This window comes from Colletotrichum graminicola (assembly GCF_000149035.1).
Source record: "Colletotrichum graminicola M1.001 genomic scaffold supercont1.9, whole genome shotgun sequence".
Lineage (NCBI taxonomy): Eukaryota > Fungi > Ascomycota > Sordariomycetes > Glomerellales > Glomerellaceae > Colletotrichum > Colletotrichum graminicola.
The window spans coordinates 480,737-507,105 of record NW_007361013.1 but is presented as its reverse complement, the minus strand read 5'-3'; the positions used below and the strand labels follow the sequence as shown (position 1 = coordinate 507,105).

Below are 26,369 nucleotides of genomic sequence, written 5' to 3'. Positions count from 1 at the left end.
TTTCCCCTGCACTCTGTACCGAACCATGTCTCTCTGCTCTCGCTCTGCCGTTTCTAGAGTTGCTACCTTTCGGTCCCCGATGCTTATTATTATCATCGAGCCTGCTCACTCCGCCAGCCAAAGAGTCCTTGCCCTTCCTTCTCTCTTGCTTCCTCTTCCCCCCTCCAACCACCGGCAAACACGCGCGCGCCGCCATGCCATCGTCCTGATCCATCGGCCATGAGAACTGGCAGATGCAAGGGAGACAGGATCTCGCCCACCATCGACGAGAAACGGCTGAAACGACACATTACCGTCTGACTCCCTGGTTCGCCATTTTTATTCACTTTCCGCCCTTGGATCCAACAGACCAGCCCACCGCAGCCCATCCTCCCACACCCACACGGGAATCAGAGACCACCGGGAAAAGTGCAGGAACCAACGAGAACGAGAGCGTGAGGGGGACTTGTTCGCATTCGCGGCCCGCTGCAGGACACATCACACCACCTAGACGATGCCAGTTATCGACGCGCCTACATATGCTGTGAAGACATCAAGAATGGAATTCGAATAGATCGACAACTTTCCAACCAAGCACACTCGCTACCTCACCACACTCGCCGATCCAGCATCAGTCACTCGCTACCTTGTTCTATCTTTATCTGCTTCGCACGTAGCGAGCACCACTACCAACGGCTTGATTCGCCTCCCCCGGTTGATCCAACACGCGGAAAAGAAAAAAAAAAACCACCAACCAGACGGAGCCGGTAGCTCAGCCTCCAAGCACTACGCCACCCCATCCACGCAATGACTAAATCACCGCGCGGGCCTTCACTCCCTCAGGCCCGCTCCTACCACCACAATCATGACCATCTGCACAACAAACGCGCCGCCACTCCCGAGAATGCTCATCATCAGCATCGACAACTCGACGTTACCGCCCCCACCCCCGCCGACGCCCAACCCTCCACTACTCAGGGCCCAAAAACAGTCGTCGAGACCGTCTCCGTCATCGAAATAGTAGATGCCTCTGGGCACCCCGTCGAATTGCAAACTCTTGTACCAACGTCCGTCACCGTGGATGCCATCAGTGCCGCCCTTAACCCAGCTTCGGCGGAGCTTTCTCCATCGTCCATCGGCGACTCGGCCTCCCAGTCTCCCAGCATCTCGAGTGACGCAACTCTGTCGACACCAGCCGCGACGACGCCTTCATCGACGAGCTCTTCCGCAAGTCAGGGCACTTCCCTGACGTCCGATCCTTTGTCCACTACACCAGCACCCTCGGCGCTGGCCTCGTCACTCCACTCATCCTTGAGTGGCCAGTCGAACTCGACGATTTGTACGTCGCACCCTTGTCCCGCCGTTATTTTCTTCGTAGGATGAAGTAGCTGACCGACTCTAGCATTCCTTACCTCAACAAACTCCTCTTCAACGTCAGTCTCTACCACAACCACTTTATCGAGCCATCTTTCCTCTGGCACAACCAGCGTAACATCTTCAATACTTTCATCCTTCTCTTCAACATGGGACTCAGCTTCGGACTCGATATGGACGTCGAGCGGATTGAGCACCACTTCCACCCTTGCCACAAGTGCTTCGTCGACGTTGGATGCGACCGCCACGGGAACCGGAGCTGCTGGCATTATTGGCGGTGGAGGAGCCGCCCAACCGACGTCGCCACCTACCTCGTCAGGTGACTCCGGCAGCGACAGCGAGACTATGCCGACCGCAACCGTTGTAGGCAGCGTCGTTGGCAGCGTAGCCGGCGCGGCTTTTCTTGTGGTGTTGGTATTCCTTGCCCTTCGCTGGAAAAAGAGCTCAGGCACACGTCTCCGTCTGAGCGAGAGCAGTATGGGCAAGCGCGGTATCCTCACCGGCTCCGGCGGTCCGGAAGGTGGCGGCGGCGGCGGCGGCGGCGGCGGAATGATCCAGCGGTCCCTATCGTATGGCCGCAGTGCCGCTGCAGTTGGATTTGGCGCGGCAGCCGCAGCTAGGAAGCACTCGAGACGGGCCAGCGAACCCTCCGAAACCGGTGAACGGGGTTTCGTCCGCGTGTCTGGCAGGAAACTGCCCTCGGTACTGCAATCCGGCGGTGACGGTTACACGGACCCCCGCGAGGGTATTGCGGGTGTCGCACCTTTCGGCGGTGCCGCAAACGATGACGAATCGGTCTACTACCGCGACTCGCAAGCCTTCTTCGACCCCGGCGGTCCCGGCGCACAATCCCCGCGCCTCGCACTCGGCTCGCCCATGAGACCGGTGAGCGGCGTTGTGGTCTTCAAGGAGTCTCCGGCCCGGACACCGGTGACGGAGTCGGCCCCATTTGGGGATCCCAACGCCTCATTATCCCCGTCTCCGCCTCCGGCGCGGGACCCCATTGGCCGGACTATGCCGTCTCAGGACGGTTCTAGAGATTCTCGGGGCTCCGCCTCGAAGTTTCAAGAACAAATGTGAAGCTCTTTTTTATCTTTTCTTCTTTTTTACCACAGCCGGCGCCACTGTTGGCTTGGCCCACCTCGACGCGTATTGTACATTCTCACCATCTCGACGATAATTATTAGCACCTATTATGGAAGGGGGGGGGGCCTCTTCTTCTTTACCCGTTTACCTCTGCGACCCTACGACGACATATGGATTGGCGTTGAGATTTTTTTCTTCTCTCTTCTTTTTCTTCTGACACGTCCGATATGAGCCTGCGATCTGGTCGCGCGGAAGTGAGGCGAACCCTCACAATTAGGGGGAAGGGTCTGGGTTCAGATGTGGGCGTGACGGCTTTGGGCCGCAATGACATGGTCCGATGCAGCGAGACATTGAGTCGGACGGGGCGTTGGCTTGTATGTAGATAGGATTTGGCCTCGAAGGAGAGGGGGTTGACAAGAGGTAAATGCAGTCCAGACTACCTCTGGCCACGGCCAAGAAGGACGAAAAAAAGTCTATCTATCTTGCTGCTACGAATTACATCCTGGCCCAGTTTATGCGCAGGGCAACACCGTCGAAAGATTGGGCCCATGTGACGAAGCTTATTTCCTTCTGCCCGTTGCCTGACCGTGTGCTGTGGCCCGTCCGATCCCTTCGGCTGGGCGAAGTTGATGCCCACGTTAGAGAAGGGGGTTGGCCCGGAAGCGCGTCTGCTGGTGGAATTGGGGGATCTCTGGGGTGATGTGACGGCACGATCCAGACAGATGGACGGCCTTTTGACCTTCTCGTGCCTACGCGTGGTTGACGGGCGGCCTCCCGCAGGAACTTGTGTGATTTACGACATGCAACGCGATACCATACCCTGGCGTTGGGAATCGCGGAGAAGAGGGGGGGGGGGGGGGGGCCGATGGTGCCACCGTGGGCAGAGAAAGGAAAAGAGAGCATGGCTATAGTATTAACAATAAAAGTGCGCACGGACGAGCATGGGGAATCAGAGGAACAGGAGGAGGGGGCGCGCAGTCGGGCACATCGACTCCCGTCCAGTCGCCTGTAATCTCTGTCTCTCCCCCCTGCCTTGATCGAGAGAACGAGGCGGAGCGAAAACGGGAGAGATGGAGGGACTGGGCGCCGAGCCCGGCCGGAACCCAGGTAGAGGGCGAGTGATGATGATGACTTCTTGGGTATATCATGGTGTTGAGTTTCTTGAGACAGACATGAAACGGGGGTGGGTTGGTCAATCTTCCCTCTCTCCCAGGGTATTTTCCCCTTCGCCTTCCCTCCCCCTCCCCCCTCCTTCACATTCTCTCTGCTTGCTTGGTCGCTTGGACCCTTGCATGACAAATGCGCCCCCATTCCATGCGTGCTGCTACGCTCAGTCGTCTTGAGTTGTGTCTTGTGTGGGCTGTCGCTGTCATCGGCGTCTGCTCGACGCGGGTTCCAATTGAACCGGCCGCTCTCACCTTTTTTGGCGGTAGTAGAACCGGTCGGTTCAATCGGAACCCGCGTGGACGGACACAGGTATAGGCGAGGAGGTCCCCCCTCGTACGACGACGGCATGTAGTCCAAACCCACAGCCAACCGAGGCCAGGGGGGGGCTGCGCAGGCAGAGAGATATGCCAGGTGTTTATCGTTTGTTTAGACCGTCCCATCCTGCCGGCCTCTCGCTAACGACACGGGATGAAACATCCTTCTTCTTCTTCTTCTTCTTCTTCTTCTTCTTCTTCTCCTTTTTTTCTGTCCCCCCTTTCATTTGCCAGTCTGGGTTGCGGAGTTTGCTCAACGACGGGATCGGCGCGATTAGGGTGCCGTTCCATCTCGAGTACGGATACCTAGGGCTGATACCCGAGACGGCAGCAGCAGCCCCCTCCCTAAATCATCCACCATCTGCCGGTAGTTGTGGAATTTTTTTTATCTTTATTTTTTCAGTTGGGTGACGTGCCGACTTGGTAGGTGGAGGGTACCGATATGGTTACAGTCTTGGCATTTCACAGCTTCGCGGGCAAGCTCATCAGCCTGTCGCCGCGTGAACCTTTCTTTTCTTTTCCTCTGCTTACATGTCATGCGATGATGAATCCGCCATCCTTGGCCAAAGCTCATTAGAGTCAGGCTGGCTGCGTGGCACTGAGGGTAGGAAGGACCCCCCGTTCAAAGCCCCACCCTGCGGCGTACGGCGTGCGGTGTGCCTTATTCACACACAACAACCCAATCCGTCCGAAAATAGGCGAACGAACACGCAGGCATCAATGGCTATCATCTGCTCCCTCCCCCCATCCCCTCTCATCCTGGCCAGGGCCACCCTGCCAAGCGCGAGTCTTCGGGAAGTTTTTGTTTTATTTTATTTTATCTTTATTTTCCCTCTTTTCAGAGCGTCATCGCGGACCTCATCGGACCATATTGCAGCGGCCTCGGCGTAACTCAAAAGCCGGTGGGGGGAGGGGGCGGCGCGAGTCGAGGAGCCACGGTTCAGCTGTACATCCAACCTTGTGAGGGAGAAAGCTATGGTTAAACGAGCTGTGAGATGCGCGAGCTGGCCGATCCGCTCGACGTTGTCGTTGACACCGCGGATCTACAAGGAACTGCTGGCGACGGCGGGTTGAGAGGTTTCTCCTTCGTCCAAAGTGGAGCGGGTTTGTGGGATGCAGGTTTGAGAATGCCCCCGCCTTGTCTCCCTCGTTTTCGCCCTGCTCCTTCCTTCACTTTCCTCCCTCCGAGATATCCGTCTGCACCCGCATGCTCGGTTCTAACGGTCGAAACCCGTCTCCTCCCCCGGACGGGACGGCTGTCAGCCTCTCGCCGTGCTGTGCTGGACATGCAGAGAAACCTCGCGAAGACGCTGGGGGGGAAGACGTGGTAATGGGGCCTCTACCATAACTTCACACACGGGGGTACCACTGATGGGGTCATCACGTCAATAGCCGGCAATGCGTCCCACAAACTGACATTGTTTCCGGACAGGCTCAGGCCGGCGGGTCGGCATGCGCTTCTGCAGGTACTCGTCGGCGTTTCTCGGCCCCAGCTGGTTCAGGAGGAGGTTTAGGTAGGTACTCAAGTGGGCGAGTAAGAAGGAGGGGGGTTAGAGTGCGAGTGAAAAAGATACCGACAGACGGTGAGCCTGCACCTGTGCCTCATAACATCACGCAACCCTTGTCCCAGGGTCATCCCGTGCTCCGTTGCGCGCGAAACCGTCCGCGCCCGCAAAGGCTCGGTCATCAGAAGGGATGCGTGCCATGGGAGATAGAGAGAGAGAGAGAGAGAGAGAGCCTTCATGTCAGGCGGTGCCAAGGCGCCCCCAGTGTAGATGACCAAGTGCCCGTCTCGTGTTCCTGCAGCTCTGGATAACGACTCTCAGCGTTGCGCGCTTGGCTGATAGACGGTGTTGCGCGGCGGTGCGGATACGGACGTGGGGGAAGGAGTAGGTACGTTGGTGCAAAAGAAGGACCGGGGGGGGGGGGGGGGGGGGGGTGAAGGGGAGATTGATTAAGGTACGCACGCATACGTACGGCCAGCCGTACATTATTAGTTTACATGCGCTGCAGAAATGCGCCGCACGGCCGGGCAGATGGGGCCTGTCAAGCCGGTTTGGGTGACGTGATTCGCTGCGTGTCTCCCTCGCACAATGCTACCGTCCCAGGGTTGCAGACCTGGCAGAGTGAGGGTGTCCAGGGCCGCCGTTGTATTGGGTGGCTAGGAGGTGAGACAGGGAAAAAGTCCCGATATCAGGTAGACCGTACGGATAGACGACTGGTAGGCTGGCTAACCGATCCGGTGGGAAGGGTCGGGGTTATTGCGGACACCGAAGGTCGGAGAGGGAAACGCGGATAGCTGTATCCGTACGGCCGACATGGCAGCCCGAAGCTTCTTTGCTGTAATTAAAGGGGAGAGGCAGAGTGTGAGAGCAGGAGCGAAAGAGTTGTCCACCCAGGAGCAGTGGTTCGCCGTGCCTGTTTCTGAGGGAGGGAGGAAAAAGAAAGCCCTCCAGGATCTCACACCTCCCCCTCCCCCTCCAAATCCCCTTTACACCGCATGGTGGCTTTCGCGACGTCGTTCAAGTGCTGCCACATGATTCGTGATGAATCCCGTTGAGCAGCCACAAGAGGTACGCGGAAACGGTCGAAAGCTGGGAGTCGGGATGAGAACCCCATTTATAGTGACGGGTGGGAAACGATCGTGACTGGACGGGGATCATATGACCTCGCACGCCAATGACACACTACCGCAACCAAAAAACACAGGTGTGGAGGGGTGGATGGGGCCGAGGGCGGTCGAGATGTGTCAACGGCGACGGCATAGCATGGACTCATGGAGAGAGGGCGGCGACGCGGTGCAGCTGAAGGGGGGGGAGAAAGCTCCAAAATAGCAGCAACTGGCTTTTTGGGCAGACGGAAAACGTGGCAGAAGAAAAGCGAGCCGCAAGCTTACGCGATAGTAGACGAGACGATGCGGCAGCGCATGGTGAAGGCTATCCGCATTTTGTTCAAGACTGCGAGCTTACTTACCCCATCTCGCTTCCCGTCATCATCATGTGCATGCTCTCTTTCTCTCTCTCCCTCTCTCACAGCACCATCCCTGTTTCTCTACACTGGTGTAGTGTGAATGTTGTGTATTCGGTTTCTCTTTACGGTTTGCCTATTGGCGGTGGAGCCTGCGCCTCCACTCCTCCGGCCCGGCGCAACATCTAGGCCATGGGGTCCCCCTGTTCTTCCCTCCCCTCCTGCTCCCCCGTTTACCTTCCCTCAGTCCCTGTGTGAGTGCCCAAGCCCCCCCTCCCTCGGCTTAGTATAGTACCTTGCGCCCCCCCCCCCCCCCCCCCCCGCTGACCAATGCTGCTCCCAGGTATCACTGCAAGCACACTGACGGATCAGTCTGCAATTCTGTAACGTCTTCTGCCCCCTCCCCACGTCGTAGTTACGAGGAAATGCCCACCAGGGACGGGGTGTGTGTGTGTGAGAGAGAGAGAGAGAGAGAGAAAGGCAAGGTACCTTAACCTACCTACCTTAAATCTATTATGTGATACCGCCATGCTGCTACGGATGCTCTTTTGTCCATCGTCCTCCGTCCCAACATTTTTCTCTCTCTCCTTCTTTCTCTTCTTTTTTTTTATCTTTTTTTCTTTCCACCTTTTCCCTCCAAGATCTACCTCTCGGACGTCTGGACGTGATACTCCTCCCCTCCCCTTCGCTTTTTCATCTCCAGGTTGGAATACGTCTCTCTCCGCCTACCTACATCACCTTGCTCGTACCAACGCGGCTCAACCCCACGTCGGCAGTTGGAAAGTCACCCACGATACGATTGTCCGGAGCCGACCTTTTTCTCCCTCGCACACGCACACACACACACTTTCTCATTCTGCCTAGCTACCTGCGGCACCAGTTTAGACGAGGCAGCTCCACCAGAAAGAGCCTAGACCAGATCCCAAAAAGAAGAGCTTCGGGCTCTCGCGCATTCCTGATTTGCCGCACTAGCTTACGGATACACATCCACACACGGCGTTAAGAAGGCACCACAAGCCACCGCCTTTACCGAGCGAATGACAGCAGCCATCCCGCCGCCGCCACGCTAGCTATTCACTACCAGCTCGCTCTGCTTGCAAATACAGTGACAGATCGACTCGTTTTAGGTCCCTCTTTTTTTTCCATCTGTTTTGCATCCATCGCCAGTCTTTCCGCTTCCAATCTTTTCCCGATCTCTGGCCGCGCCCAACGCTCTATCGCCGCTCTCACGACCGAACCCTCCTGCGACGCAAAAACCTTGTCCGTGCGCTTCGGTCTTTCCTCGCCTTTTAGTGTGTTTCCCCCGGCCATACCACCGCCTGCCTCGGTCCCACGAGATCGATTCTCGGTCAGTACCGGACCAATCTGTCCAGAATGGATCATATGGGCTTTCAGATGCCTCACATGGCGGGCCCGCCCCCCATGATGAACCAGCCGCCGCAGATCTTTGGAGCCTACACCCCCGACGGCATGCCCGTTCAGCACATGCCTCCCGATCTCGCCGCCCACATGTTTGGGGACCCCTCAACGCTGCTTGACGATGCCAACGAGGCAAAGAGGAGAAGAATCGCGAGGGTAAGTGGCCACATAGACGTTCCCTGACCTCTGGGCGGCTCCCGGCGAAAAGAGTAGAATGCTTACGCCTCCTACGCGCAGGCTTGTGACATGTGTAGGAAGAAGAAGATCAAGTGCGACGGCAAGCTGCCCGCCTGCAGCCACTGCATAAACTACAAGACGGACTGTGTCTTCACCCAGGTAGAAAAGAAGCGCAACCCACCTAAAGGGTACGCCGGATTTGCAAATGCTCCATCCGTTTCCGCGTCATCCGACTAACAGACTGCCAGTGCCAAGTATATTGAAGGACTCGAGAATCGACTCGGACGCATGGAAAACCTCCTGAGGCTCTCAGGTTTGCACTAACAGCCGTGTAACACCCCCGACATTGGCTAACCCGTCACGCAGGTCTCCTCAGTGAAGACGATGATGGTGACACGGATCTCGGTACCCTCGAGAAGCGCTTAGCGGAGAAGCAACAGCAGTCGAGACAGGCCTCTCAGGCTTTTTCTAACCCGACCTCGCCGTCGCAGACAACGTCAGGGCAAAACGACCGCACGGCAACGCCGCATAGTGGCGCAGAATCGCCCGAGTCAACCAAGGATTCCCACAAAGAAGCCAAGGACGGCGACAAGCACATGGCCACGGTGTCCGAAGAGAAGGGCAACGAGGAGGAGGTCGAGGCACTATCCGAGCTCATGTGCTCTCTGGTTACGAACCAGAGTGGCGAGACTCGCTACTTCGGCTCCTCCTCCGGGTTTTCCATCTTTTCTCCCAAGGGAATCGAGTGGGTAAACGAGAAGACGGGCGACAACTCATTCCAGCAGATGATTTCAGAGGTCTCGCTTGACGATCACAAGTGGACTGCCTGGAAGCCCGAGGTCTTTAGTGATCTCTTCCGCCGGCCCATCTTCAGGCCTCTGCCTCCCAAGGTCGAGGCGCTGTCTCTGCTCAAGGACTTCTTCGAGAACTTCAACTGCATGTTCCCCTTGTTCCACCAACCTACCTTCATGCATCTGGTCGAGCGGCAATACTCGGACGACCCTTATGAGGGCACCGGATGGTGGGCGAGTTTGAACTGTGCCTTGGCCATCGCCCATCGCCTGCGCGTCATGAGCAACCTCGTGCCGCAAGAGGAGGACGACAAGGCTTGGGGATACATCAAGAACGCCCTGGGAACCTTTGCCGAGCTGACGATGCGTAACACTGACTTGCTAAGCGTGCAAGCCCTGCTCGGGATGGCGCTCTTCATGCAGGGAACCCCCAATCCCCAGCCCACCGTCCTACTCGTCGCCACGGCCATCCGGCTCGCCCACACCATCGGCTTACACAAGCGAGGAACGGGTTTCAACCTCAACCCCATCGAAATCGAGCAGCGGAAGCGGGTTTTCTGGATCGCGTACATGCTGGACAAGGACCTGTGTCTTCGGGCGGGTAGGCCGCCGGCGCAGGACGACGACGACCTGAGCGTGGAACTGCCCGACGCCGACCCCGAAGATAATATTGGCAACATCCCGTTGGCTGATGGCAAGGGCAAGATGAACCTGTTTAGGGTCATGTGCGAATTTGCGACCATCGAGAGCAAGGTATACTCCCGACTCTACTCGACAAAGGCCACTAAGCAGTCGAACGGGGAGCTCCTGAACACCATTGGAGAGCTTGACCAAGAACTCGAGGAATGGAAGGACAGGATTCCGATTGACTTCAGACCGGAGCACGAGATCAAGGCGTCGCACACGCCCCTCATCTTGCACGTGGTCATGCTTCACCTGACCTACTACAACTGTCTGACGACGATCCATCGCATGTCGGTCCACCACGGCTACTGGACAAGTCGACTGTCCAACTATGCCATCCAGGGGCTCAACGCCAAGCCCCTGAACCCGCGTGTCTTCTCCTCTGCGGCTCTTTGTACTGCTGCTGCCAGAGCATCGATTTCGCTTCTGAAGTACATGCCGCAAGGGGACTCTCCGAGTGTGTGGTACGTGCATCACTCTCCCTTGTTCACCAAGAGAGGCCGAGACTAACTTTACTCGACAGGTTGATCTTATACTTCCCAGTGTCGGCGTTGATGACGCTATTCGGAAACATCCTACAAAATCCCCTGGACCCTAGGGCAAAATCCGACACGAGGTTGATGAATTTGGTCGTCAACTACTTGTCAATGCTTGGGCAGGAAGCCGAAACGGGTGGTGTTCATCGCATGCTGGGTGTTTGTTCAGAATTCGAGAGGGTAGCCAAGCTCGTCATCGAGAAGGCGGAGAGGGAGCAGTCCTCGCGCAGGAAACGAAAGAGTGACGCCGGTATAAAGACGACAAGCCCAGCCGCGACGACTCACACCCCTCGACCGACTGCCATAACAACGCCAAAACCTCACAACATGCACGCGGCGGGCACGCCTTTGGTGACAAATGGCCAGCTGTCACCGGATTTCAACGGCGACGCCAACCGCCGGAGGCACGCCTTCAGCCCCATGCAGACAACGTCGATGCGGGAACCATCACCCGCTCTGCCATCCGCCGGGTGGCCGCAGGAGTTCAACATTCCCGACCAGGCAAGCTTTGGCAACTACGCAGAGATGCAAGGTATCGCAGGATCCAACAACCCGCGCTCACCTCAAGCGCACATGGGCGCACCGTTCCAGCAACCCCTTTTGCCTCAAGACTTGTTCTCGCTTCCCATGACGCTGGACTGGGACTGGGCCGAGATGAGTGGTGGCGCGTACCCGACTGTGGAGAACGGTAACGTTGGTTGAGGCACGACTGTATCTACGAGTGTTGAGGCGCGAGATGCTGGGCAGATTCGGTGTCGGATGTCGCGATGCATTCATTGGACAGGGTCGAGGCTATATAATGTGCATACGAGACGAAATCACGACATTTTCACGCATGTATGAGTAATTGGCCTGCTTGAGGCGGGAAGCTAGTATAACGGCCCTAGAGCCCAGAGACGGATCGGCGCGCGATGTCAGGTACTGCTTGCCATAGAGTGGTGGAATACGTGTACAACAGATTAAAATAAACATTGGGTGACTGGGTGAGTCCTTTACTAAGTACCGCTTTCTACAATAAAAGTGAGGAACCGATATAACTGCAAAAGAGTATGCACATTTGGAATCGGTCGGATGAGTTTCTCAGCTGAGAGCAGATCCCACCAAACTCGCCGTGGTGAGAGCGTGCGTAAGATAGACAGCAGCCTAAAGTACGACGGAACCCAGGTGGACACACCCCAGACTCTATCTAGGTCGATTCGTGGAATACAAGTGTCATTCATTCGGAGTTTACGGAGCATTTGGGGGGGCCAGAGCGGTAAGTAAGCGCGGGTGGAGTTCCATGCCTTCATACCTGTCATGGACTCTCTGGCGGAGTTAGGCGGTCACGTGCGCCCACTAAAATCTCGGCTGGCGGCCATAGGGCCCGACATGAACTCATCACTATGGGAGCTTTTGCCATCGTCTCCGGGAAAGCCTGGTCCCATTACCAACCACAGTCTGTACGAACCTTCCACCACCAACCGCTGCAATCTCACTGCGGCCGGTGCTCTTCGTCGCTACCGGAACCCCATTGACTATTCCCCCCTTACCGTTTCCCGACCACTGTTCAAACAACCGGCAGCGCGCATCAATGAGATAGCACATCGCCACACGCGGTGAACACTACTCTTACTCGGCTCCGGTCGTCCCGCCTCGTCACCCCACGACGCACACAAGACACACAATGGCGAGGTTCCTACGCCAGTCGGCGCAGCTCTCGCGGGCCGTCAGGCTCGCGCAGCAGCCCATCACACGAATGCGATTCCAGCCGTCGAGAATAGCACGAGCCGGCCCGCAAGCTCCGCTAGCTTGCTATCGATCGCGGCTCTACTCGACCAAAGGCCCCGAACCCCCGAAGAAGAATCAAAAAAAAACCAGCGAGAAGAAGCCCGAGGGGAGGCAGAACCCGACCAAACCCCAGCTGTCAAAGGAGGAGCAAATACGGAAGGACTGGCCGCTGCCCGAGGGATGGGTGTACCTCAACGAGGAGGAGCTCGGGCTGTTGCTCAAGATGGCCGAGAACGACAGGCTGCCCAAGTTCCAGAAGGAGTTCTTCATCAAGAGCGTGGACGAGATGAAGCTGCTCGGGGCCCCTAAGGACCTGCGGGACCTCCTGGCCTCGCTCAAGGAGCGCAAGCTGAAGATGACGGTCGGCGACATCGCCAAGATCCTCCGCGTCTCGACGCAGGTCGCAAAGAGGTTCGCCGATTACGAATCGACGGTGCTGATGCGCGAGCAGCAGGACGAAGGGAAGAAGGACGGCGCCAAGGACTCGCAGCAGCAGGAGGGACGCAGCAATCAGGAGGGCGGCGAAGGCGGGGCCGGCGGGCCCGGCAGCAAGAAATGGATCTTTGGCATTTTCAGCACCGGCGACCTGCTCATGGCCGCCCTCGTCTGGGTCGTCATTCTGCCGTTATTTGAGTCGATGTTCTTCGGCCAGGAGAAAGAGATCACATGGCAGGAGCTGCGGAGGAACTTCTTGGACAAGGGCCTGGTCAACAAGCTCGTAGTCATCAAGAACCCCGGCCGCGTCCGCGTCGAGCTGAACCGCGATGGGGTGAAGTCCGTCTACGGCGGAAACGAGGGCATCAACCCCAACGTCCAGTACTACTTCTCCATCGGTTCGGTCGAGATGTTCGAGAAGCAGCTCGAGGACGCCCAGAACGAGCTCGGCATCCCCCCCGCAGAGCGCATCCCTGTCAGCTACGCCAGCGAAGGCGGCATCATGCCCCTCGTCTACGCCTTTGGTCCCACTCTCCTCCTGGTCGGTCTTCTCTACTACACCACGAAGCAGATGGGTGGCCGCGGAGGCAACCAGATGTTCGGTTTCGGCAAGAGCAGGGCCAAGAGGTTCAACCACGAGACGGCGATCAAGGTCAAGTTCAGCGACGTTGCCGGCATGGACGAGGCCAAGGCGGAGATTATGGAGTTTGTCAGCTTCCTCAAGACCCCGGAGCGCTTCGAGAGGTTGGGCGCCAAGATCCCCCGCGGTGCTATCCTGGCTGGCCCTCCCGGAACTGGTAAGACGCTGCTCGCCAAGGCCACGGCCGGCGAGTCCGGTGTGCCCTTCTTCAGCGTGAGCGGCTCCGAGTTCGTAGAGATGTTCGTCGGTGTCGGTCCCTCCAGAGTCCGCGACCTGTTCGCGACGGCGCGGAAGAACGCGCCTTGCATCATCTTCATTGACGAGATCGACGCCATCGGCCGGTCGAGACAGGAGGGCAACCGCATGGGCGGCAACGACGAGCGCGAGGCCACGCTGAACCAGATCCTCACCGAGATGGACGGCTTCAACACCCAGGAGCAGGTGGTTGTGCTCGCGGGCACCAACCGAGCCGACATCCTCGACAAGGCCCTGATGCGTCCCGGCCGTTTTGACAGGCACATTTTCATCGACCGTCCGACCATGAAGGGTCGCCAGGACATCTTCAAGGTGCACCTCGCCAAGATCGTCACCAAGGAGGACATGGACCACCTCACCGGCCGCCTGGCCACACTGACCCCTGGCTTCTCTGGTGCCGACATCGCGAACGCCGTCAACGAGGCTGCTCTGGTTGGTAAGCTTTTCCGCCGAACACTCCCGCTACCGGAGACCGTGCTAACCTCATCGCAGCCGCCCGTGCCAACGCCGAAACTGTGGAGATGATCCACTTTGAGCAGGCCATTGAGCGTGTCATCGGAGGTCTCGAGCGCAAGTCCCTCGTCCTTAACCCCGAGGAGAAGAAGACGGTGGCCTACCACGAGGCCGGCCACGCCATCTGCGGCTGGTACCTCAAATACGCCGACCCGCTCCTCAAGGTGTCCATCATCCCCCGCGGACAAGGTGCATTGGGTTACGCCCAATACCTGCCCCAGGGAGACGCCTACCTCATGACGGTCCAGCAGCTGATGGACCGCATGGCCATGACGCTGGGTGGGCGCATCTCGGAGGAGCTGCACTTCCCGACCGTCACGACGGGCGCCAGTGACGACTTCCGCAAGGTCACCCAGATGGCCCGCAAGATGGTCACCCAGTGGGGCATGTCGGAGAAGGTCGGCCCGCTGCACTTTGACGACGACCCCAACACGCTGCAGAAGCCCTTTGCCGAGGCGACGGCGCAGGCCATCGACGCCGAGGTGTACAGGATCGTGGACGAGGCGTACAAGCAGTGCAAAGACCTGCTGACGGAGAAGAAGACCGAGGTCGGCCTCGTGGCCGAGGAGCTGCTGAAGAAGGAGATGCTGACGCGCGACGACCTGGTCCGCCTGCTGGGGCCCAGGCCTTTCGGCGACAACCAGGAGTTTGAGAAGTACTTTGGCGGCCAGGGACAGAAGAGCGCGCCGCCGCCGTTCCCCGCCGAGGAGCTCGACAACCCCCCCGAGCAGCCCCCCGCCCCCCCGGCGCCAACGTTCAAGAGCCTCGACGACGCGCCGAGGAGATGAGACGATGGACGAGGAGCTTACGGACGGCGTACGGTTTCGAAGATGTTGAAAGGGAATGTTTTATTTATACTCTGGCTTCCTCCCCTCCCTACCACCCCCCGCTGAACGAGGTTAATCGCACAAGAGGGCCGGCATTCCCACACAAAAAACAATAAGACTCGTACCGCAGCGCCGGCCAGTTGTATTTTTGTTTTCCCGGCCCCTGTTTCTTTTCCCCCTCCTTCCCCAATATCCTCTTTCCCCTCAAAAACAAAAACAAATGCTCTCTCAACTCTGCTTTCTATTCCCCCCCATGGCGGTTGTGTTTGACTAGTAGAGGCATCCCCACCATCGGCGCGGGCCGGAGTAGACTGGGGGGGGGTTGGCTTGAATTCTGTACTTGTAGGAACTGTAGATACATCTCTCTTTATCTTTGGGTGTCTCTCTCGCCATGGAAGAAATGAGAGTGAGTAGGAAGGGACAAAAAATATATACCGAATGCCCTTTGCAGAAGGGGGATCAAAATGATTGACTAGGGCAAACTCGCGGTTGCTGCGGTGGTGGCCATGTGTCTGCGTGTTGTAATAGTGATGATCGCTCATTGTGTAATTTGGCGTGGTTGAGAGGAGCAACAGTCATTGATGGTAAGGTAAGTCTTTGTCTCATATCGTTCTCGATCGCTTGCTTGGCACATCATCTGCAAATAGTCTAGACATCAAGGGCCAAAGAGCCTGGGGTCTCCTTTTCCCAAATTTCTTCATTTTGCCCGATGATTCACCGACACGCCAGCGTAGCCCCCCGCCCCGGCCAACACGTCGGCCGTCTTACATCTCAATGACTAGCGGTATGTGCGTGTCATCCGTCCGTGTGAATGAAGTCTGTGAGTCCATTGCCGCCCGAGGACGTCAGACGACAGACTCGATGCGACCAGATCTCGCAGCGTCGCGTGAGAATGGTCATTATGGAACCCGGATCGGGACGTTCGACAGGATACGGGGGAAAGAGAGAAAGAAAGAAAAAAGCCGCGCAACTCGAAAGCTTGCTCTTCTCTCTGCCCAAGCAGAATTCTCGCGAGGCGCGGCCATTGGTTCCGTCCGGGTTGCCCGGCGCTCCGAGACCGGGGCTAGACCGGGAGGGAAAGCGGCTGAATGGTGGCTGCGTGGCCATTACGTAGCTGGGAGGTTCTCTCCCCATTGCGTTGGAGGCAACTTACTGCACGTGGCGGCTCTAAGGCATCGGCTGGCGGCTGCTGACTCAATGAAGTGACGGTAGCAGAGTGGCAAGCGGGCGACGACGGGATGGCTTTGAGGGGGGGGGGGGAGAAACCTCCCGCCGACGCTGTGTTTCCCTCGTGCCGCGCATGATGCGACTGTTCAAGCCGGAAACCTCCCGTGTATCGCGGTTTACCTGTCTCAAGATTAAACACCATCCGTAGTGGAGAAAGAGAGAGAGAACAAAGAAGGTCCAGCCAGACGGGGCCTTGTCTTGACTTGTCGTCCTTTCGAGCCAAATTTCGATTGGGTATTTGCATCGAAGAATTCCCCGTCAAGCTTCGCCTTCCCCTGCCATTTCCCTGCCAGTTCCCCACACCGCTCTTCCCTCCTTCCTCCGATACCCTCTCGACCATACCTACCTAGCCCCCCCAGTCCACTCTCCCCCGAGCCGGGACTACCTACCCAGCGTTTTTCCCTCCGTCATTGGGAGGAACCTTGTGGTCAATCAGGAACTCGATCTACAACTCTTAAATACGATCGCGGCCCGCCACTTGGGGAGGGGAGGGAAAAGAGCCAAGCAGGAGTTCCTTTTCGCAGCGTTGTATATTTGCCGCCGGTCATCGATTTGTTTTCGATAGTTAGACCTTCGTGGTTTTTTGCCGACATGATCGCACATTGTTCTCTACTCGCGTATCAGTAAAGTTGTTTTCCCCCCCAGTTGTTTTTGTTGCTTTTAGTCGTTGCGCGTCGACACTCTTGTCGCATTACGGAAGCATCCGCGATACTTTTGGTCCTGTTGCCGTTGCCGGAAGTAACGCCCAGACAGGAGGGCGACGGTCCGGATATCAATATACCCTCCCTCTCCCGCTCTGAACGACTCCGTCTTCCGGCCCGACGACGACCATGGCTCCCGACCCCGATGACAAGACAGTCCTGCCGGCGCGCCGCTCTTCACCCGGCAGCCTTGACGCCACCCGGGCCGACGCCGACGCCAACGGCACCGGCTTCGCCCGCAGTGCCCGTTCCCGCGGCGCCGGCTGGTGGAAGGTGAAGCTGTTCCGCGGCATGGTCAACGACGTACGCCGCCGAGCCCCCTTTTACGTCAGTGATTGGATCGACGCCTGGGACTATCGTGTGGTGCCGGCTACGGTCTACATGTATTTCGCAAAGTACGTAGTCTTGTCGTCTTCCGTTCCATGCTATGGTGTAACTGCCATCCATGATGCCGGCCCCTAACTTGTCGTCTGTTGACTACCCCCTTTTCGGGTCCCATCGTCGCCGCTTGCTGTCCGTGTACAAGCTACGTCGAGCAAAGGCGGCCGGCTAACGTGTCCGTCTCCCAGCATTCTACCGGCGTTGGCCTTTTCTCTCGACATGTTCACGAGCACCGGCTCGACGTACGGCGTCAACGAGGTCCTGCTGGCCTCTGTCCTCGGCGCCGTGGTCTTCTCCCTGCTGGCGTGCCAGCCCCTGGTCATTGTCGGCGTCACCGGCCCCATCACCGTCTTCAACTATACCGTGTACGACATCGTCAAGCCGACCGGCATCAACTACCTCGCTTTCATGTGTTGGATCGGGCTGTACGTGCCAGCCCCCTTGACTCCCCCTTAACGAAGCGTCCACTGACACGGAAACCCTAGGTGGTCCCTGGTGTTCCACTGGATTCTGGCCATAACCAACTCGTGCAATTGGCTACGCTACGTGACGCGGTTTCCCTGCGACATCTTTGGCTTCTACGTCGCCTTCATCTACCTCCAAAAGGGCATCCAGGTGCTCGAAAGGCTGGGCGACGCCGAACCCTTCTACCTCTCCATCATCGCCTCGCTGCTCGTCTTCATGGTCGCCTACGCCTGCGCCGGGCTCGGCGGCAGCAGCCTGTTCCACCACCACGTGCGCGTCTTCCTCAAGGACTACGGCACTCCCCTGACTCTCATCTTCTTCACCGGCTTCGTCCACATTGGCAGGATGGAACCCGTCCATCTGGAGGTGCTCCCGACCGGCATCGCCTTCATGCCGACGACCGACAGGAGCTGGCTTGTTCACTTTTGGGATATCAACGTCGGAGACGTCTTTCTGGCAATTCCATTCGCCATTCTGCTGACCATCCTCTTCTGGTTCGACCACAATGGTAAAAAGACCCCGCTGCGAATCCACACGAGGACATCACACTGATACGGGCGCACACAGTCTCCTCCCTCATCGCGCAGGGGACCGAGTTCCCGCTGAAGAAGCCGGCCGGGTTCCACTGGGACCTTTTCCTGCTCGGCCTGACGACTGGCGTCGCCGGCATCCTGGGCCTCCCTTTCCCCAACGGCCTCATCCCGCAGGCCCCGTTCCACACCGAGTCCCTGACGGTCAAGACGTCGCACGCCGAGACAGACGAGAAGGGCGAGTTCAAGGGCAGCCACGCGACCAAGGCCTCGCACGTCGTCGAGCAGCGCGTCTCGAACCTGGCCCAGGGCCTCCTCACGCTCGGCACCATGACAGGGCCCCTCCTTGCCGTCGTGCACCTGATCCCCCACGGCGTGCTGGCCGGCCTCTTCTTCGTCATGGGCGTCCAGGCGCTCGGGGGAAACGGCATCACGCTCAAGATCCTCTTCCTCCTGCGCGACAGGGCGCTGACCCCGCCGGGCCACCCGCTGAAGCGGATCCGCCGCCGGGCCGTCTTGGCCTTCGTCGCCGTCGAGCTCGTCGGGTTCGGCGCCACCTTCACCATCACCCAGACCGTCGCCGCCGTCGGCTTCCCCGTCTTCATCATGCTCCTCATCCCCGTCCGCGCCTGGCTGCTGCCGCGGTGGTTCTCGCCCGAGGAGCTCGGCGCGCTGGACGAGCCCACAGCGTCGCCCTTCACGATGGAGGGCATCGGCGGGGCCTACGGCGGGGCGGACGCGGGCGACGACTCGGACGGCACGCAGGTGTCCGGCTACGGCGACGGCGTCCTTGCGTCGGCTGCTGATGCTGCTGCTGCGCCGGTGAGGAGCCGGGATGATGCGGCGGAGCTGGGGCAGTCTCGGAGCGTGGAGAGCGCGGGCCGGACCACGCGAAGAGAGGGGCACGCCGCCACGGCTGACTGATGCCAGTGCTGAGGAGGTGTTGCATAGGTACATATATATGCCGATAGGTGGTATATTCAATACGTAAATAGGTGGTATGGCAGTAGTATACAGCGGCATAGACCGAACACGAGCATTTCATACAATATCACGTTGCTATCACAAGCACTCCATCAGCATCGGTCGCCTTCATCTCTCTCCCCGTATGCTGGACAAGGCGCTTCACTCGAAGCGCCGTTTCGAGATATGCTAGCTTGGGGACGGCGATCACACCCATTCGTTGGTTGTGTCGTGTAAGTCTGCGCATTTGTAGACTGCCCAGGGCAATCGATTTCATCTGCGATCCCTCCTGGCTGGTCTTAAGCCCTCGGCTTTCTAATTGGTATATATAGCTAGACCCATCCATATTTTCTTTTCAATTTCCTCGCCACCTTGGTCGCTTTTTGATAGCCGACTCTTCGTTCTGGCAGGAGTGGAACCATTCACTTAGTACCGAGTGTATGTCCATTATCCAAGGGACCTCTTGCCAAAGGTCCGGCATTCGAACTGTGTGAACCGATGCCCATTTCCAATGAGAGTTCTCTGTATGCTGCATTTGAACAAGTGGGAAGCTAGGTTTGAGAGCCGGCGTGATTGGAACTTGGCCGCAAACCCGAATCACTGTTTTCTTGGGGCCTGGTCAGCCACCAACAGCAGCCGGCGCATAACAACGCGCGCGAGGGGCTATGATATGTGTCTGCTTGGTTTTGGAGTTGAATTCTACTCCTCTTCGGATGACTCCGACGCATATGCGATACAATCCTTCTCAAACCATTCTCGTTCACAGTTGGTCTAGGCGTAAATACATTGCTGTCCTGTCCTATGACTGGGTCTTAGCTGCCGGAGGATGGCCTTAAGGCTCTTAGCGAGCCCTTTTCAACTCCTCTTTCCAAGCCGAAAGGTCGGAGATGGTGGCAACTGTCTCTGGATGGTTCGGACCAAGACATTTCTGCCTGAGGCGTACGCAGTCCTCCATCAGCGTCAAGGCGTCGTCCCATCGCCCTTGGCCTTTCCATGTGTGTGCCAGGTTGCTCATACTGACGAGCGTATTGGGATGTTCCTCGCCAAGCACCCTCTTTTCTATCTCTATCACCCTCAGCAGTAGCTCTTCTGCCTTGTCCCACCGACGCTGAATGATATAAGTTGACGCTAGGTTGTTCATACTAGTTAGTGTGCTGTGATGCTCCTCGCCAAGCACCCTCTTTCTTATCTCTATCACCCTCATCTTTAGCTCTTCTGCCTCCCCCCACCGACTCTGGCGGTGATATATCGACGCTAGGTTATTCATACTAGTTAGTGTACTGTGATTCTCCTCGCCAAGCACCCTCTTTCTTGTCTCTAGCACCATCACCTGTAAGTCTTCTGCCTCCTTCAGCCGACCCTGGCTCTGGTATGTTGACGCTAGGTTGTGTATAGTGACCAGCGTATCGGGATGCTCCTCGCCGAGCATCATCTTTTCTGTCTCTAGCACCTTCAACCATAGCTCTTCTGCCTCCTCCCACCGACCCTGATTCCAATAAGTCATCGCTAGGCTGTTTATACTGCTCAACGTGTAAGGATGGTAGTTCCCCAACCGTCCTTCAAGCAGCTTTATAGATTCGGATGCATTCTGCTCAGCATCTTTCCATCGACCCACATACGTCAAGTAGGCGCTGATACAGTGCAATAGTTTTGGTCTCCAAATATTGCTTTCCTGAAAATCGGATGCTTTGATTCGGAGCAGGGCGTTGGCGTGCGGAAGGTAATCCCGGCAAAGATGGCGATTTTCGTGGACATTATGCGGGTATGCGTATGACAAAACGTCAAGAGCTTGATCCACATACTGGGCCAATCTGCCGTGGTTTTCGAGCCATTTCCGAGTGACTAGCTGCACCAGCCGATGCATGTCGATGGCGTGGTCTTTTGCCCCAGACACAAATGAGAAGGCCTTCAGTGTGCCCAAAGCCTTTGTGACTTTGGATGTGCTGACACCTTCCCCTGACTTCTTGTTACAGAAGTCGACTATGAACTTCTCAGGGACTGCTTGGCGGTCCAGGAGGCTGGCGAACGACAGGATGTCGCTGGCAAGGGCGTCCTGGCGCTGGATTTGGTTGAACGATATGATCCATGTAGCCGTGAGTGCGTGTGGCGTTTCCGAGTCTCTGCCCACTGCTTCAAAAGGTTCGCTCAGCTGATCCACTAAGCCGTCGTCGCCTTCCTCCAGGAGTTCGAGGTACTGGGAAACTGGAATGCTGTTCTCTTGCATGAATGCGGCAGCCTGCGCAAGAGCTAGCGGCAGATGCTCCAGCTGAGAAGAGAGAGTTGCCAACTCCTCAGCAGAAACCTCGTCTTCGTCGTCGAGTATTTGGTGTATGAGCCGTTGTGCCTCGCTCTCACTCATCGCTCCTATTTCGATGAGTGATTTCCCGCGCACAATCTTTGACGCCACTTGCTTGTTCCTCGTCGTGACGAGGACGCACCCGTGGGCACACTCAGGGACGTAGCGGCCTAAGCCGCCTTTTGGGTTGCTACCATTCTCAGAAGGCGGTGGGAAGAACAGCTGTGTATCGTCGGCGTTGTCAATGACCATGAGCCACCGGCCACAATCCCGCCCCTCCAGCCAGGTCTTGACGAGTCCAAGCACGTCAGCCCGAGGATCATTGTAGCCCGGGATGTTACACTCTTGGGCGATTTTGGAATAAGACTGGCTAAATCGATCTGCATTGCTTGCATGCACCCAAAATACCGATAGATCAGGGTGCTCATGTGGTAGCCAAAACGCATAGGCAATGGCTATTTGTGTCTTTCTGCATCAGGTCAGATAATGTCGGGACTCATGAATGACAGCTCACAGTACCCAACGCCACCAAGCCCATGAAGCGCAACTCTGGAGCGTGGCTTGTTAGTTCGATCTTGACTCCAGTCATGTCCGAAGAGCTGTTTTATTCGACCAAAAACGTCCGATCGATCGATGAAGTCTGGGTTCTCAATGTACGGGACGAGGACTTGGATACATTCGTTATTTAAGGCCTTGTAAGCAGGGTTTATTACTTACACCACGTGCGTGCAGCGGGTGGGCTATTCGTTAGCATGTACTGTTAGAGGAGTGCTTTTGCCATCGAAGCCGCCGCAGCTGCAGCAAAATCCTGCCATCTCTTATTTTTGTGGCTGTCGGCGTAGTCACAGACTGATTTGACGACGACACACGGAAACTCGTCCCATACGCCGGCCCCCTCCATTTCGAAGGCGACGAGGCCGTGCTCCTTGGCGATTCTGTCGCGGTCTAACCCCGCCTTCATCACGGTATCGGCCGAACCCACGCGGCCGACTACAAACCGGAGCTCTTGTGATGCCACGGCGTCTCCTGCCCCGGGCATTTGCCGCGCCTCGAGGCGGCTCCTGGACACGAGCCTTGAGGTATCGCACTGAAGTGCCTCGCACGAAGCAGAAAGTGCAACATTGCAGGCGCCTGCTTCACTGCAGCCACAGGGGCTAGAGTTTTGGTGCCTGTGGAGATAGTCTGGCTCGAAGAGGCGGTCATATGCAGCGTCCGGACGTCTGTAAAGGTCCTGGTACTCTTTGTGTGCCTTCTGCTGTACCTGCTCCAAAACTTGGCTGGCTCGGTGCTGCAGGCGGCTGCGGCCAAGACGCGTCTCCAAAAACGCGATAAGGGTGCGTACTTCCCTGCTGGGTCTCCCGAGGCTTTCTTCGATGGTGTCTTTTAGGACGAACTTGTCGGGATACTTGCGGCCCAGGTCGCACTGCAAAACGCTCTTGCTGATGACCACGTCCCCGAGAAAAAGCTCGTCCTTCGTCCCAGGGCTCGGTACGCCGCCGCAGATGCCACATAAGATGGCCAGCTTGATGCCGTTGTAGCTTGACTGAAGCCTGGCCGCTGCGCCTGTCGCATTGACCTTTCCCATGCCGGGAAGGAGGAGCAGAACGACGTTGTGGCTCCCCATACGGCCGGTTGTGTACGGGGTGCTGTCCCCTGGCGCGTTAGCCGGTCGACCGTCATCGTCTCCCCAGATCTCGTCGAAGGCAAAGGTGACGGCGTCATATTCGAGAGGTAAGGCGCATATGATTGCGATTCGGAAATCCTCGCGCTGGCGAGCTCGAGCGCGACCAGTCATGACAGCTCATGGAGGGGGACCGGATGGCCAAATGGTTCTTGCAGTAACGGCAGTAACGGCAGAAGCAATCCTCGAGCGTATTCGTGAGACGAAGGGTTGCTCGATTGTCGTCTTTGTTTTGAGGGGTTATCGACGTGCTCCGCCGCGGTCAAGATATGTCAGAATCAGGCTGGCGCTTCGTCAGGTAAGCTGATTGGTTCATCTCATCAGCTGCGCCGCTCGCGTGCGGCGATCAAAATCATCACGGTATGGCAGAGTTGTCAACGGTTGTGGTAAAATATAGATGTTTGAATGCCTCTCTTGGTAAAGACTACAACACAGCGTGTGGTTGTAGATGCCAATTTCTTGCTAGAGCGAAATCGACCATAGAACTTCCCTGTTGCGGCAAATCATTCATCAGCGACATGGCCCTCAAACAACCGTGCCTGGTAGAGCGAGCGAATCAAGAAAAGAGACACATTGACGCTATCTACGGTAAGACGGGCTTGTGTGTGGTAGAACGAGAAGAAAACGCCTAAGAAAGGCTGGCAATAACCAGACACAAGAAGCGCATATCGAAGAACCGCAACTTCATGAGTGCATCTACCTTCAACTAACCTCAGAGCGTGTGCCTGTCCCTCGGTCACTCACTCAGGCAGATACAGTGTAGCAGGATAGGGAGGTATGCTCATACTTGGCTAGCCCCGCCAGCCCGTTTAGGCAAGCTGAGAGTTTGTGATTGGACGCCGGTGTGAAGTGAAAAGGGGGCGTTTACTTTGATTGTTATAATGTCGAGGGAAAAGAAGATGATGCTTTCGAGGCTGTGTTTGTGCATAGCTTTGGCATATTGTTGGCAACTTGTTGTAGGGTCTTGCTGATTACAGGAGGAGAAGGAGCCGTGGAGTTGACCATGAAGCGGAGTTGGTGTCTAATTAGACGTTGGAATTAAGGATGCGGCGGAGGTCGGTGCGCACCACACTTCCTTCTCTGCCCCCCCCCTTCCCAACTCCCCGACTCTAACCTCTCTTTCGCACTTCATACATTTGGGGAAAACACTTCGTAACAACCCCAGATTCCAGCCGACGTCAACTCGTTTAGGTCGGAGGAGTATCCAATATCATGCACAGCAACCCATCGCACCTGCCGCCGACGCGCAGCTGATCATGGTAGCCCGTGGTTATCGTTCCCCGCAGGAAGGAAACCACGTCCATCTCTTACCAGATGGAGCATCGCTGTGCCGTCACGGGCTGGAGAGTCGACGCAGCCAAGCCTTCCATCTCGGAGAGAAATCGTCAAGAGCCGAACTTTTCCCATCTGGCATGCGAGAACCGGCTTCATGCTTCAGCCGGTTCACACTCCCGGTCTGGTTCCTCTCCGTACGCCCCGTCAGCGGGAGCCTGCAGTGCAGGACAGCTTCCGTCATTGGCCTGAACCCAAGCCAACCCTGTCTATAACATGAGCCCGGAGGGTGTCTGCGCTGCTGCTCCTGTCAGGCCTGTCGGCAACGTCCTCCGCGACAGGACCGTCCTAATGCAGGACGGGCTGGTTTTGGTCTCGGCCCTCACCACCACGGGACCTCTACCCATTCCCAGAGCGAACAAAAGGCCCCAGACCGACCTGTTCAGTCGTGATACTCCCTTGCTTACATACCCCGCATCATACAGCGCGATGCTACGCAGACCCAGGGAGGCATTGAGGCGGTACCCTCGAAGTTCGGCTCCACCTATCACACCCGCCGCTCTGCCGTCGGCCGTCTCCCTCCGGGTAAACACATCGAGCCAAGCGTCACTCACCAACAACACTCGCCCGATCCCACGGTGCGGAAACTAGTCGTCTTGGCCCAGCCTCCGTACGAGCCAACCCTCCCTATCCGTCATAACAAGGTCTGCGTTCCCGCCGTGGCATTGTGCATTTCTTTGCCTCCACCGTTCCTCTGTGGCACTTCGGTAAGCTTGCCCGCACACCCCCACCTCCCTCGAAGACGACTGTAACCAAGGCTTGCAGTCACCTCACGTTGGGTTGGCTCGCTGGCCCGGTTTACCCTTGTGGATGGCACCCGGTCGACACGTCGCAGATGAGATAATCCGGGGTCACAGTATATGCTACCATCCGCCCATGTTTTCATGCGCCACAAGGTTATATGAACGGTTCTCGGGGACTTTGGTGCTTAAGCTCGATGCTACACTCATGATTGATCCATCTCCCGGGGCTGAAGCCAAAGTCGGGACAGCGTCATACCGCTCGCGACCACCGTGTAACCCTCGATGCGGTCCCTTTACGCGGGAACGACCTCGATATACTGGTGCTTTTCCCGGCGTACTGATCCGTGTGCGACGTTGGATGGCTGGGAAGCCGGGACAGCAGACGCTGGCAAAGCTTCTTTGCTTTTTTTGCCTTCAAATCCCCGTTCTGTCGTACGGCACGAGGTGCAACCCCTGTCGCGTGAACTACCGTGGCTGCCGCAGATTGTCTCTTTTGACTCCTTCGCCTAGGTGTATACGGCCGAGAGACTTAAGGCCAGCGTCGCGAGAAGTCTCATCCAAGGCCTATCCCGACGTGAACATTGTGTCTCTGTGCACCGCACTGGCTTGACATTTTCTGCGTGGCGATGCTACGCTGATGTCTGAGGTCTCCGGGACGACGCGGTGCTGGTTAATGGATGTCGTGGCCCGTGGACGATCTAGAGGACGCGGATCTGTGCAACGTCGGGCGTCTCCCAGAGGTGGCACCGCTGTACTAGCATCTTGTGCTCGAGGTGGCGACCATCCTCTTGCCAGTCCGTCCCTACCGCTGGCTGAACCCAATCAACAGGACCCGTCATTTTGCCTCATGATGTCTGGCCGAGCGGCATTACGTGCATGTAGCACCGGCATGCAAGCCAGTCGCCGCCAGCACCACTGCAAGCGTCGGCAGGCCAATCATGTACCGGGAACCTGTCTGTCAAGAGCAGAGCCCCTTTTCACCCAGTTGGCTTTCTACCCATTCAGGCGGCAGGCGATGCTACACGGGACTGTAACGTGCAAAAGTGCCACGGCCGACGGGTGAGGGATCCTCGGCGGCCACCAGCCGCGCGCCATCAAGAGAGATTCAGCCCTCGAGCA

General features: G+C 57.3%; 7 protein-coding genes across 7 annotated transcripts; 5 read left to right on the top strand and 2 right to left on the bottom strand.

The window, feature by feature from the left end:
- Positions 1-786: 786 nt before the first annotated feature.
- On the top strand, positions 787-2,433 carry GLRG_03131 (uncharacterized protein; the record flags this gene model as incomplete). Its single annotated transcript, XM_008093816.1, has 2 exons — positions 787-1,318; positions 1,382-2,433. The coding sequence occupies 2 exons, from the start codon at positions 787-789 to the stop codon at positions 2,431-2,433; spliced, it is 1,584 nt and encodes a 527-aa protein (XP_008092007.1).
- Positions 2,434-2,697: 264 nt separating this feature from the next.
- On the top strand, positions 2,698-3,139 carry GLRG_03130 (uncharacterized protein; the record flags this gene model as incomplete). Its single annotated transcript, XM_008093815.1, has 1 exon — positions 2,698-3,139. The coding sequence occupies exon 1, from the start codon at positions 2,864-2,866 to the stop codon at positions 3,137-3,139; it is 276 nt and encodes a 91-aa protein (XP_008092006.1). The 5' UTR covers positions 2,698-2,863.
- A 5,122-nt stretch (positions 3,140-8,261) lies between these two features.
- GLRG_03129 (fungal specific transcription factor domain-containing protein) lies at positions 8,262-11,196 on the top strand (the record flags this gene model as incomplete). Its single annotated transcript, XM_008093814.1, has 5 exons — positions 8,262-8,462; positions 8,544-8,671; positions 8,732-8,796; positions 8,850-10,422; positions 10,482-11,196. The coding sequence occupies 5 exons, from the start codon at positions 8,262-8,264 to the stop codon at positions 11,194-11,196; spliced, it is 2,682 nt and encodes an 893-aa protein (XP_008092005.1).
- A 961-nt stretch (positions 11,197-12,157) lies between these two features.
- GLRG_03128 (ATP-dependent metallopeptidase HflB) lies at positions 12,158-14,892 on the top strand (the record flags this gene model as incomplete). Its single annotated transcript, XM_008093813.1, has 2 exons — positions 12,158-14,027; positions 14,084-14,892. 2 exons carry the CDS (start codon positions 12,158-12,160, stop codon positions 14,890-14,892), a joined length of 2,679 nt encoding a protein of 892 aa, XP_008092004.1.
- A 2,096-nt stretch (positions 14,893-16,988) lies between these two features.
- On the top strand, positions 16,989-19,159 carry GLRG_03127 (uncharacterized protein; the record flags this gene model as incomplete). Its single annotated transcript, XM_008093812.1, has 4 exons — positions 16,989-17,254; positions 17,429-17,665; positions 17,726-18,213; positions 18,273-19,159. The coding sequence occupies 4 exons, from the start codon at positions 16,989-16,991 to the stop codon at positions 19,157-19,159; spliced, it is 1,878 nt and encodes a 625-aa protein (XP_008092003.1).
- Positions 19,160-20,384: 1,225 nt separating this feature from the next.
- GLRG_03126 (uncharacterized protein) lies at positions 20,385-21,374 on the bottom strand (the record flags this gene model as incomplete). Its single annotated transcript, XM_008093811.1, has 1 exon — positions 20,385-21,374. A coding segment is annotated over one exon (990 nt), but the record flags the coding sequence as incomplete, so codon positions are not given.
- Positions 21,375-22,254: 880 nt separating this feature from the next.
- GLRG_03125 (phosphorylase superfamily protein) lies at positions 22,255-23,289 on the bottom strand (the record flags this gene model as incomplete). Its single annotated transcript, XM_008093810.1, has 1 exon — positions 22,255-23,289. The coding sequence occupies one exon, from the start codon at positions 23,287-23,289 to the stop codon at positions 22,255-22,257; it is 1,035 nt and encodes a 344-aa protein (XP_008092001.1).
- Between the last annotated feature and the right edge of the window lie 3,080 nt (positions 23,290-26,369).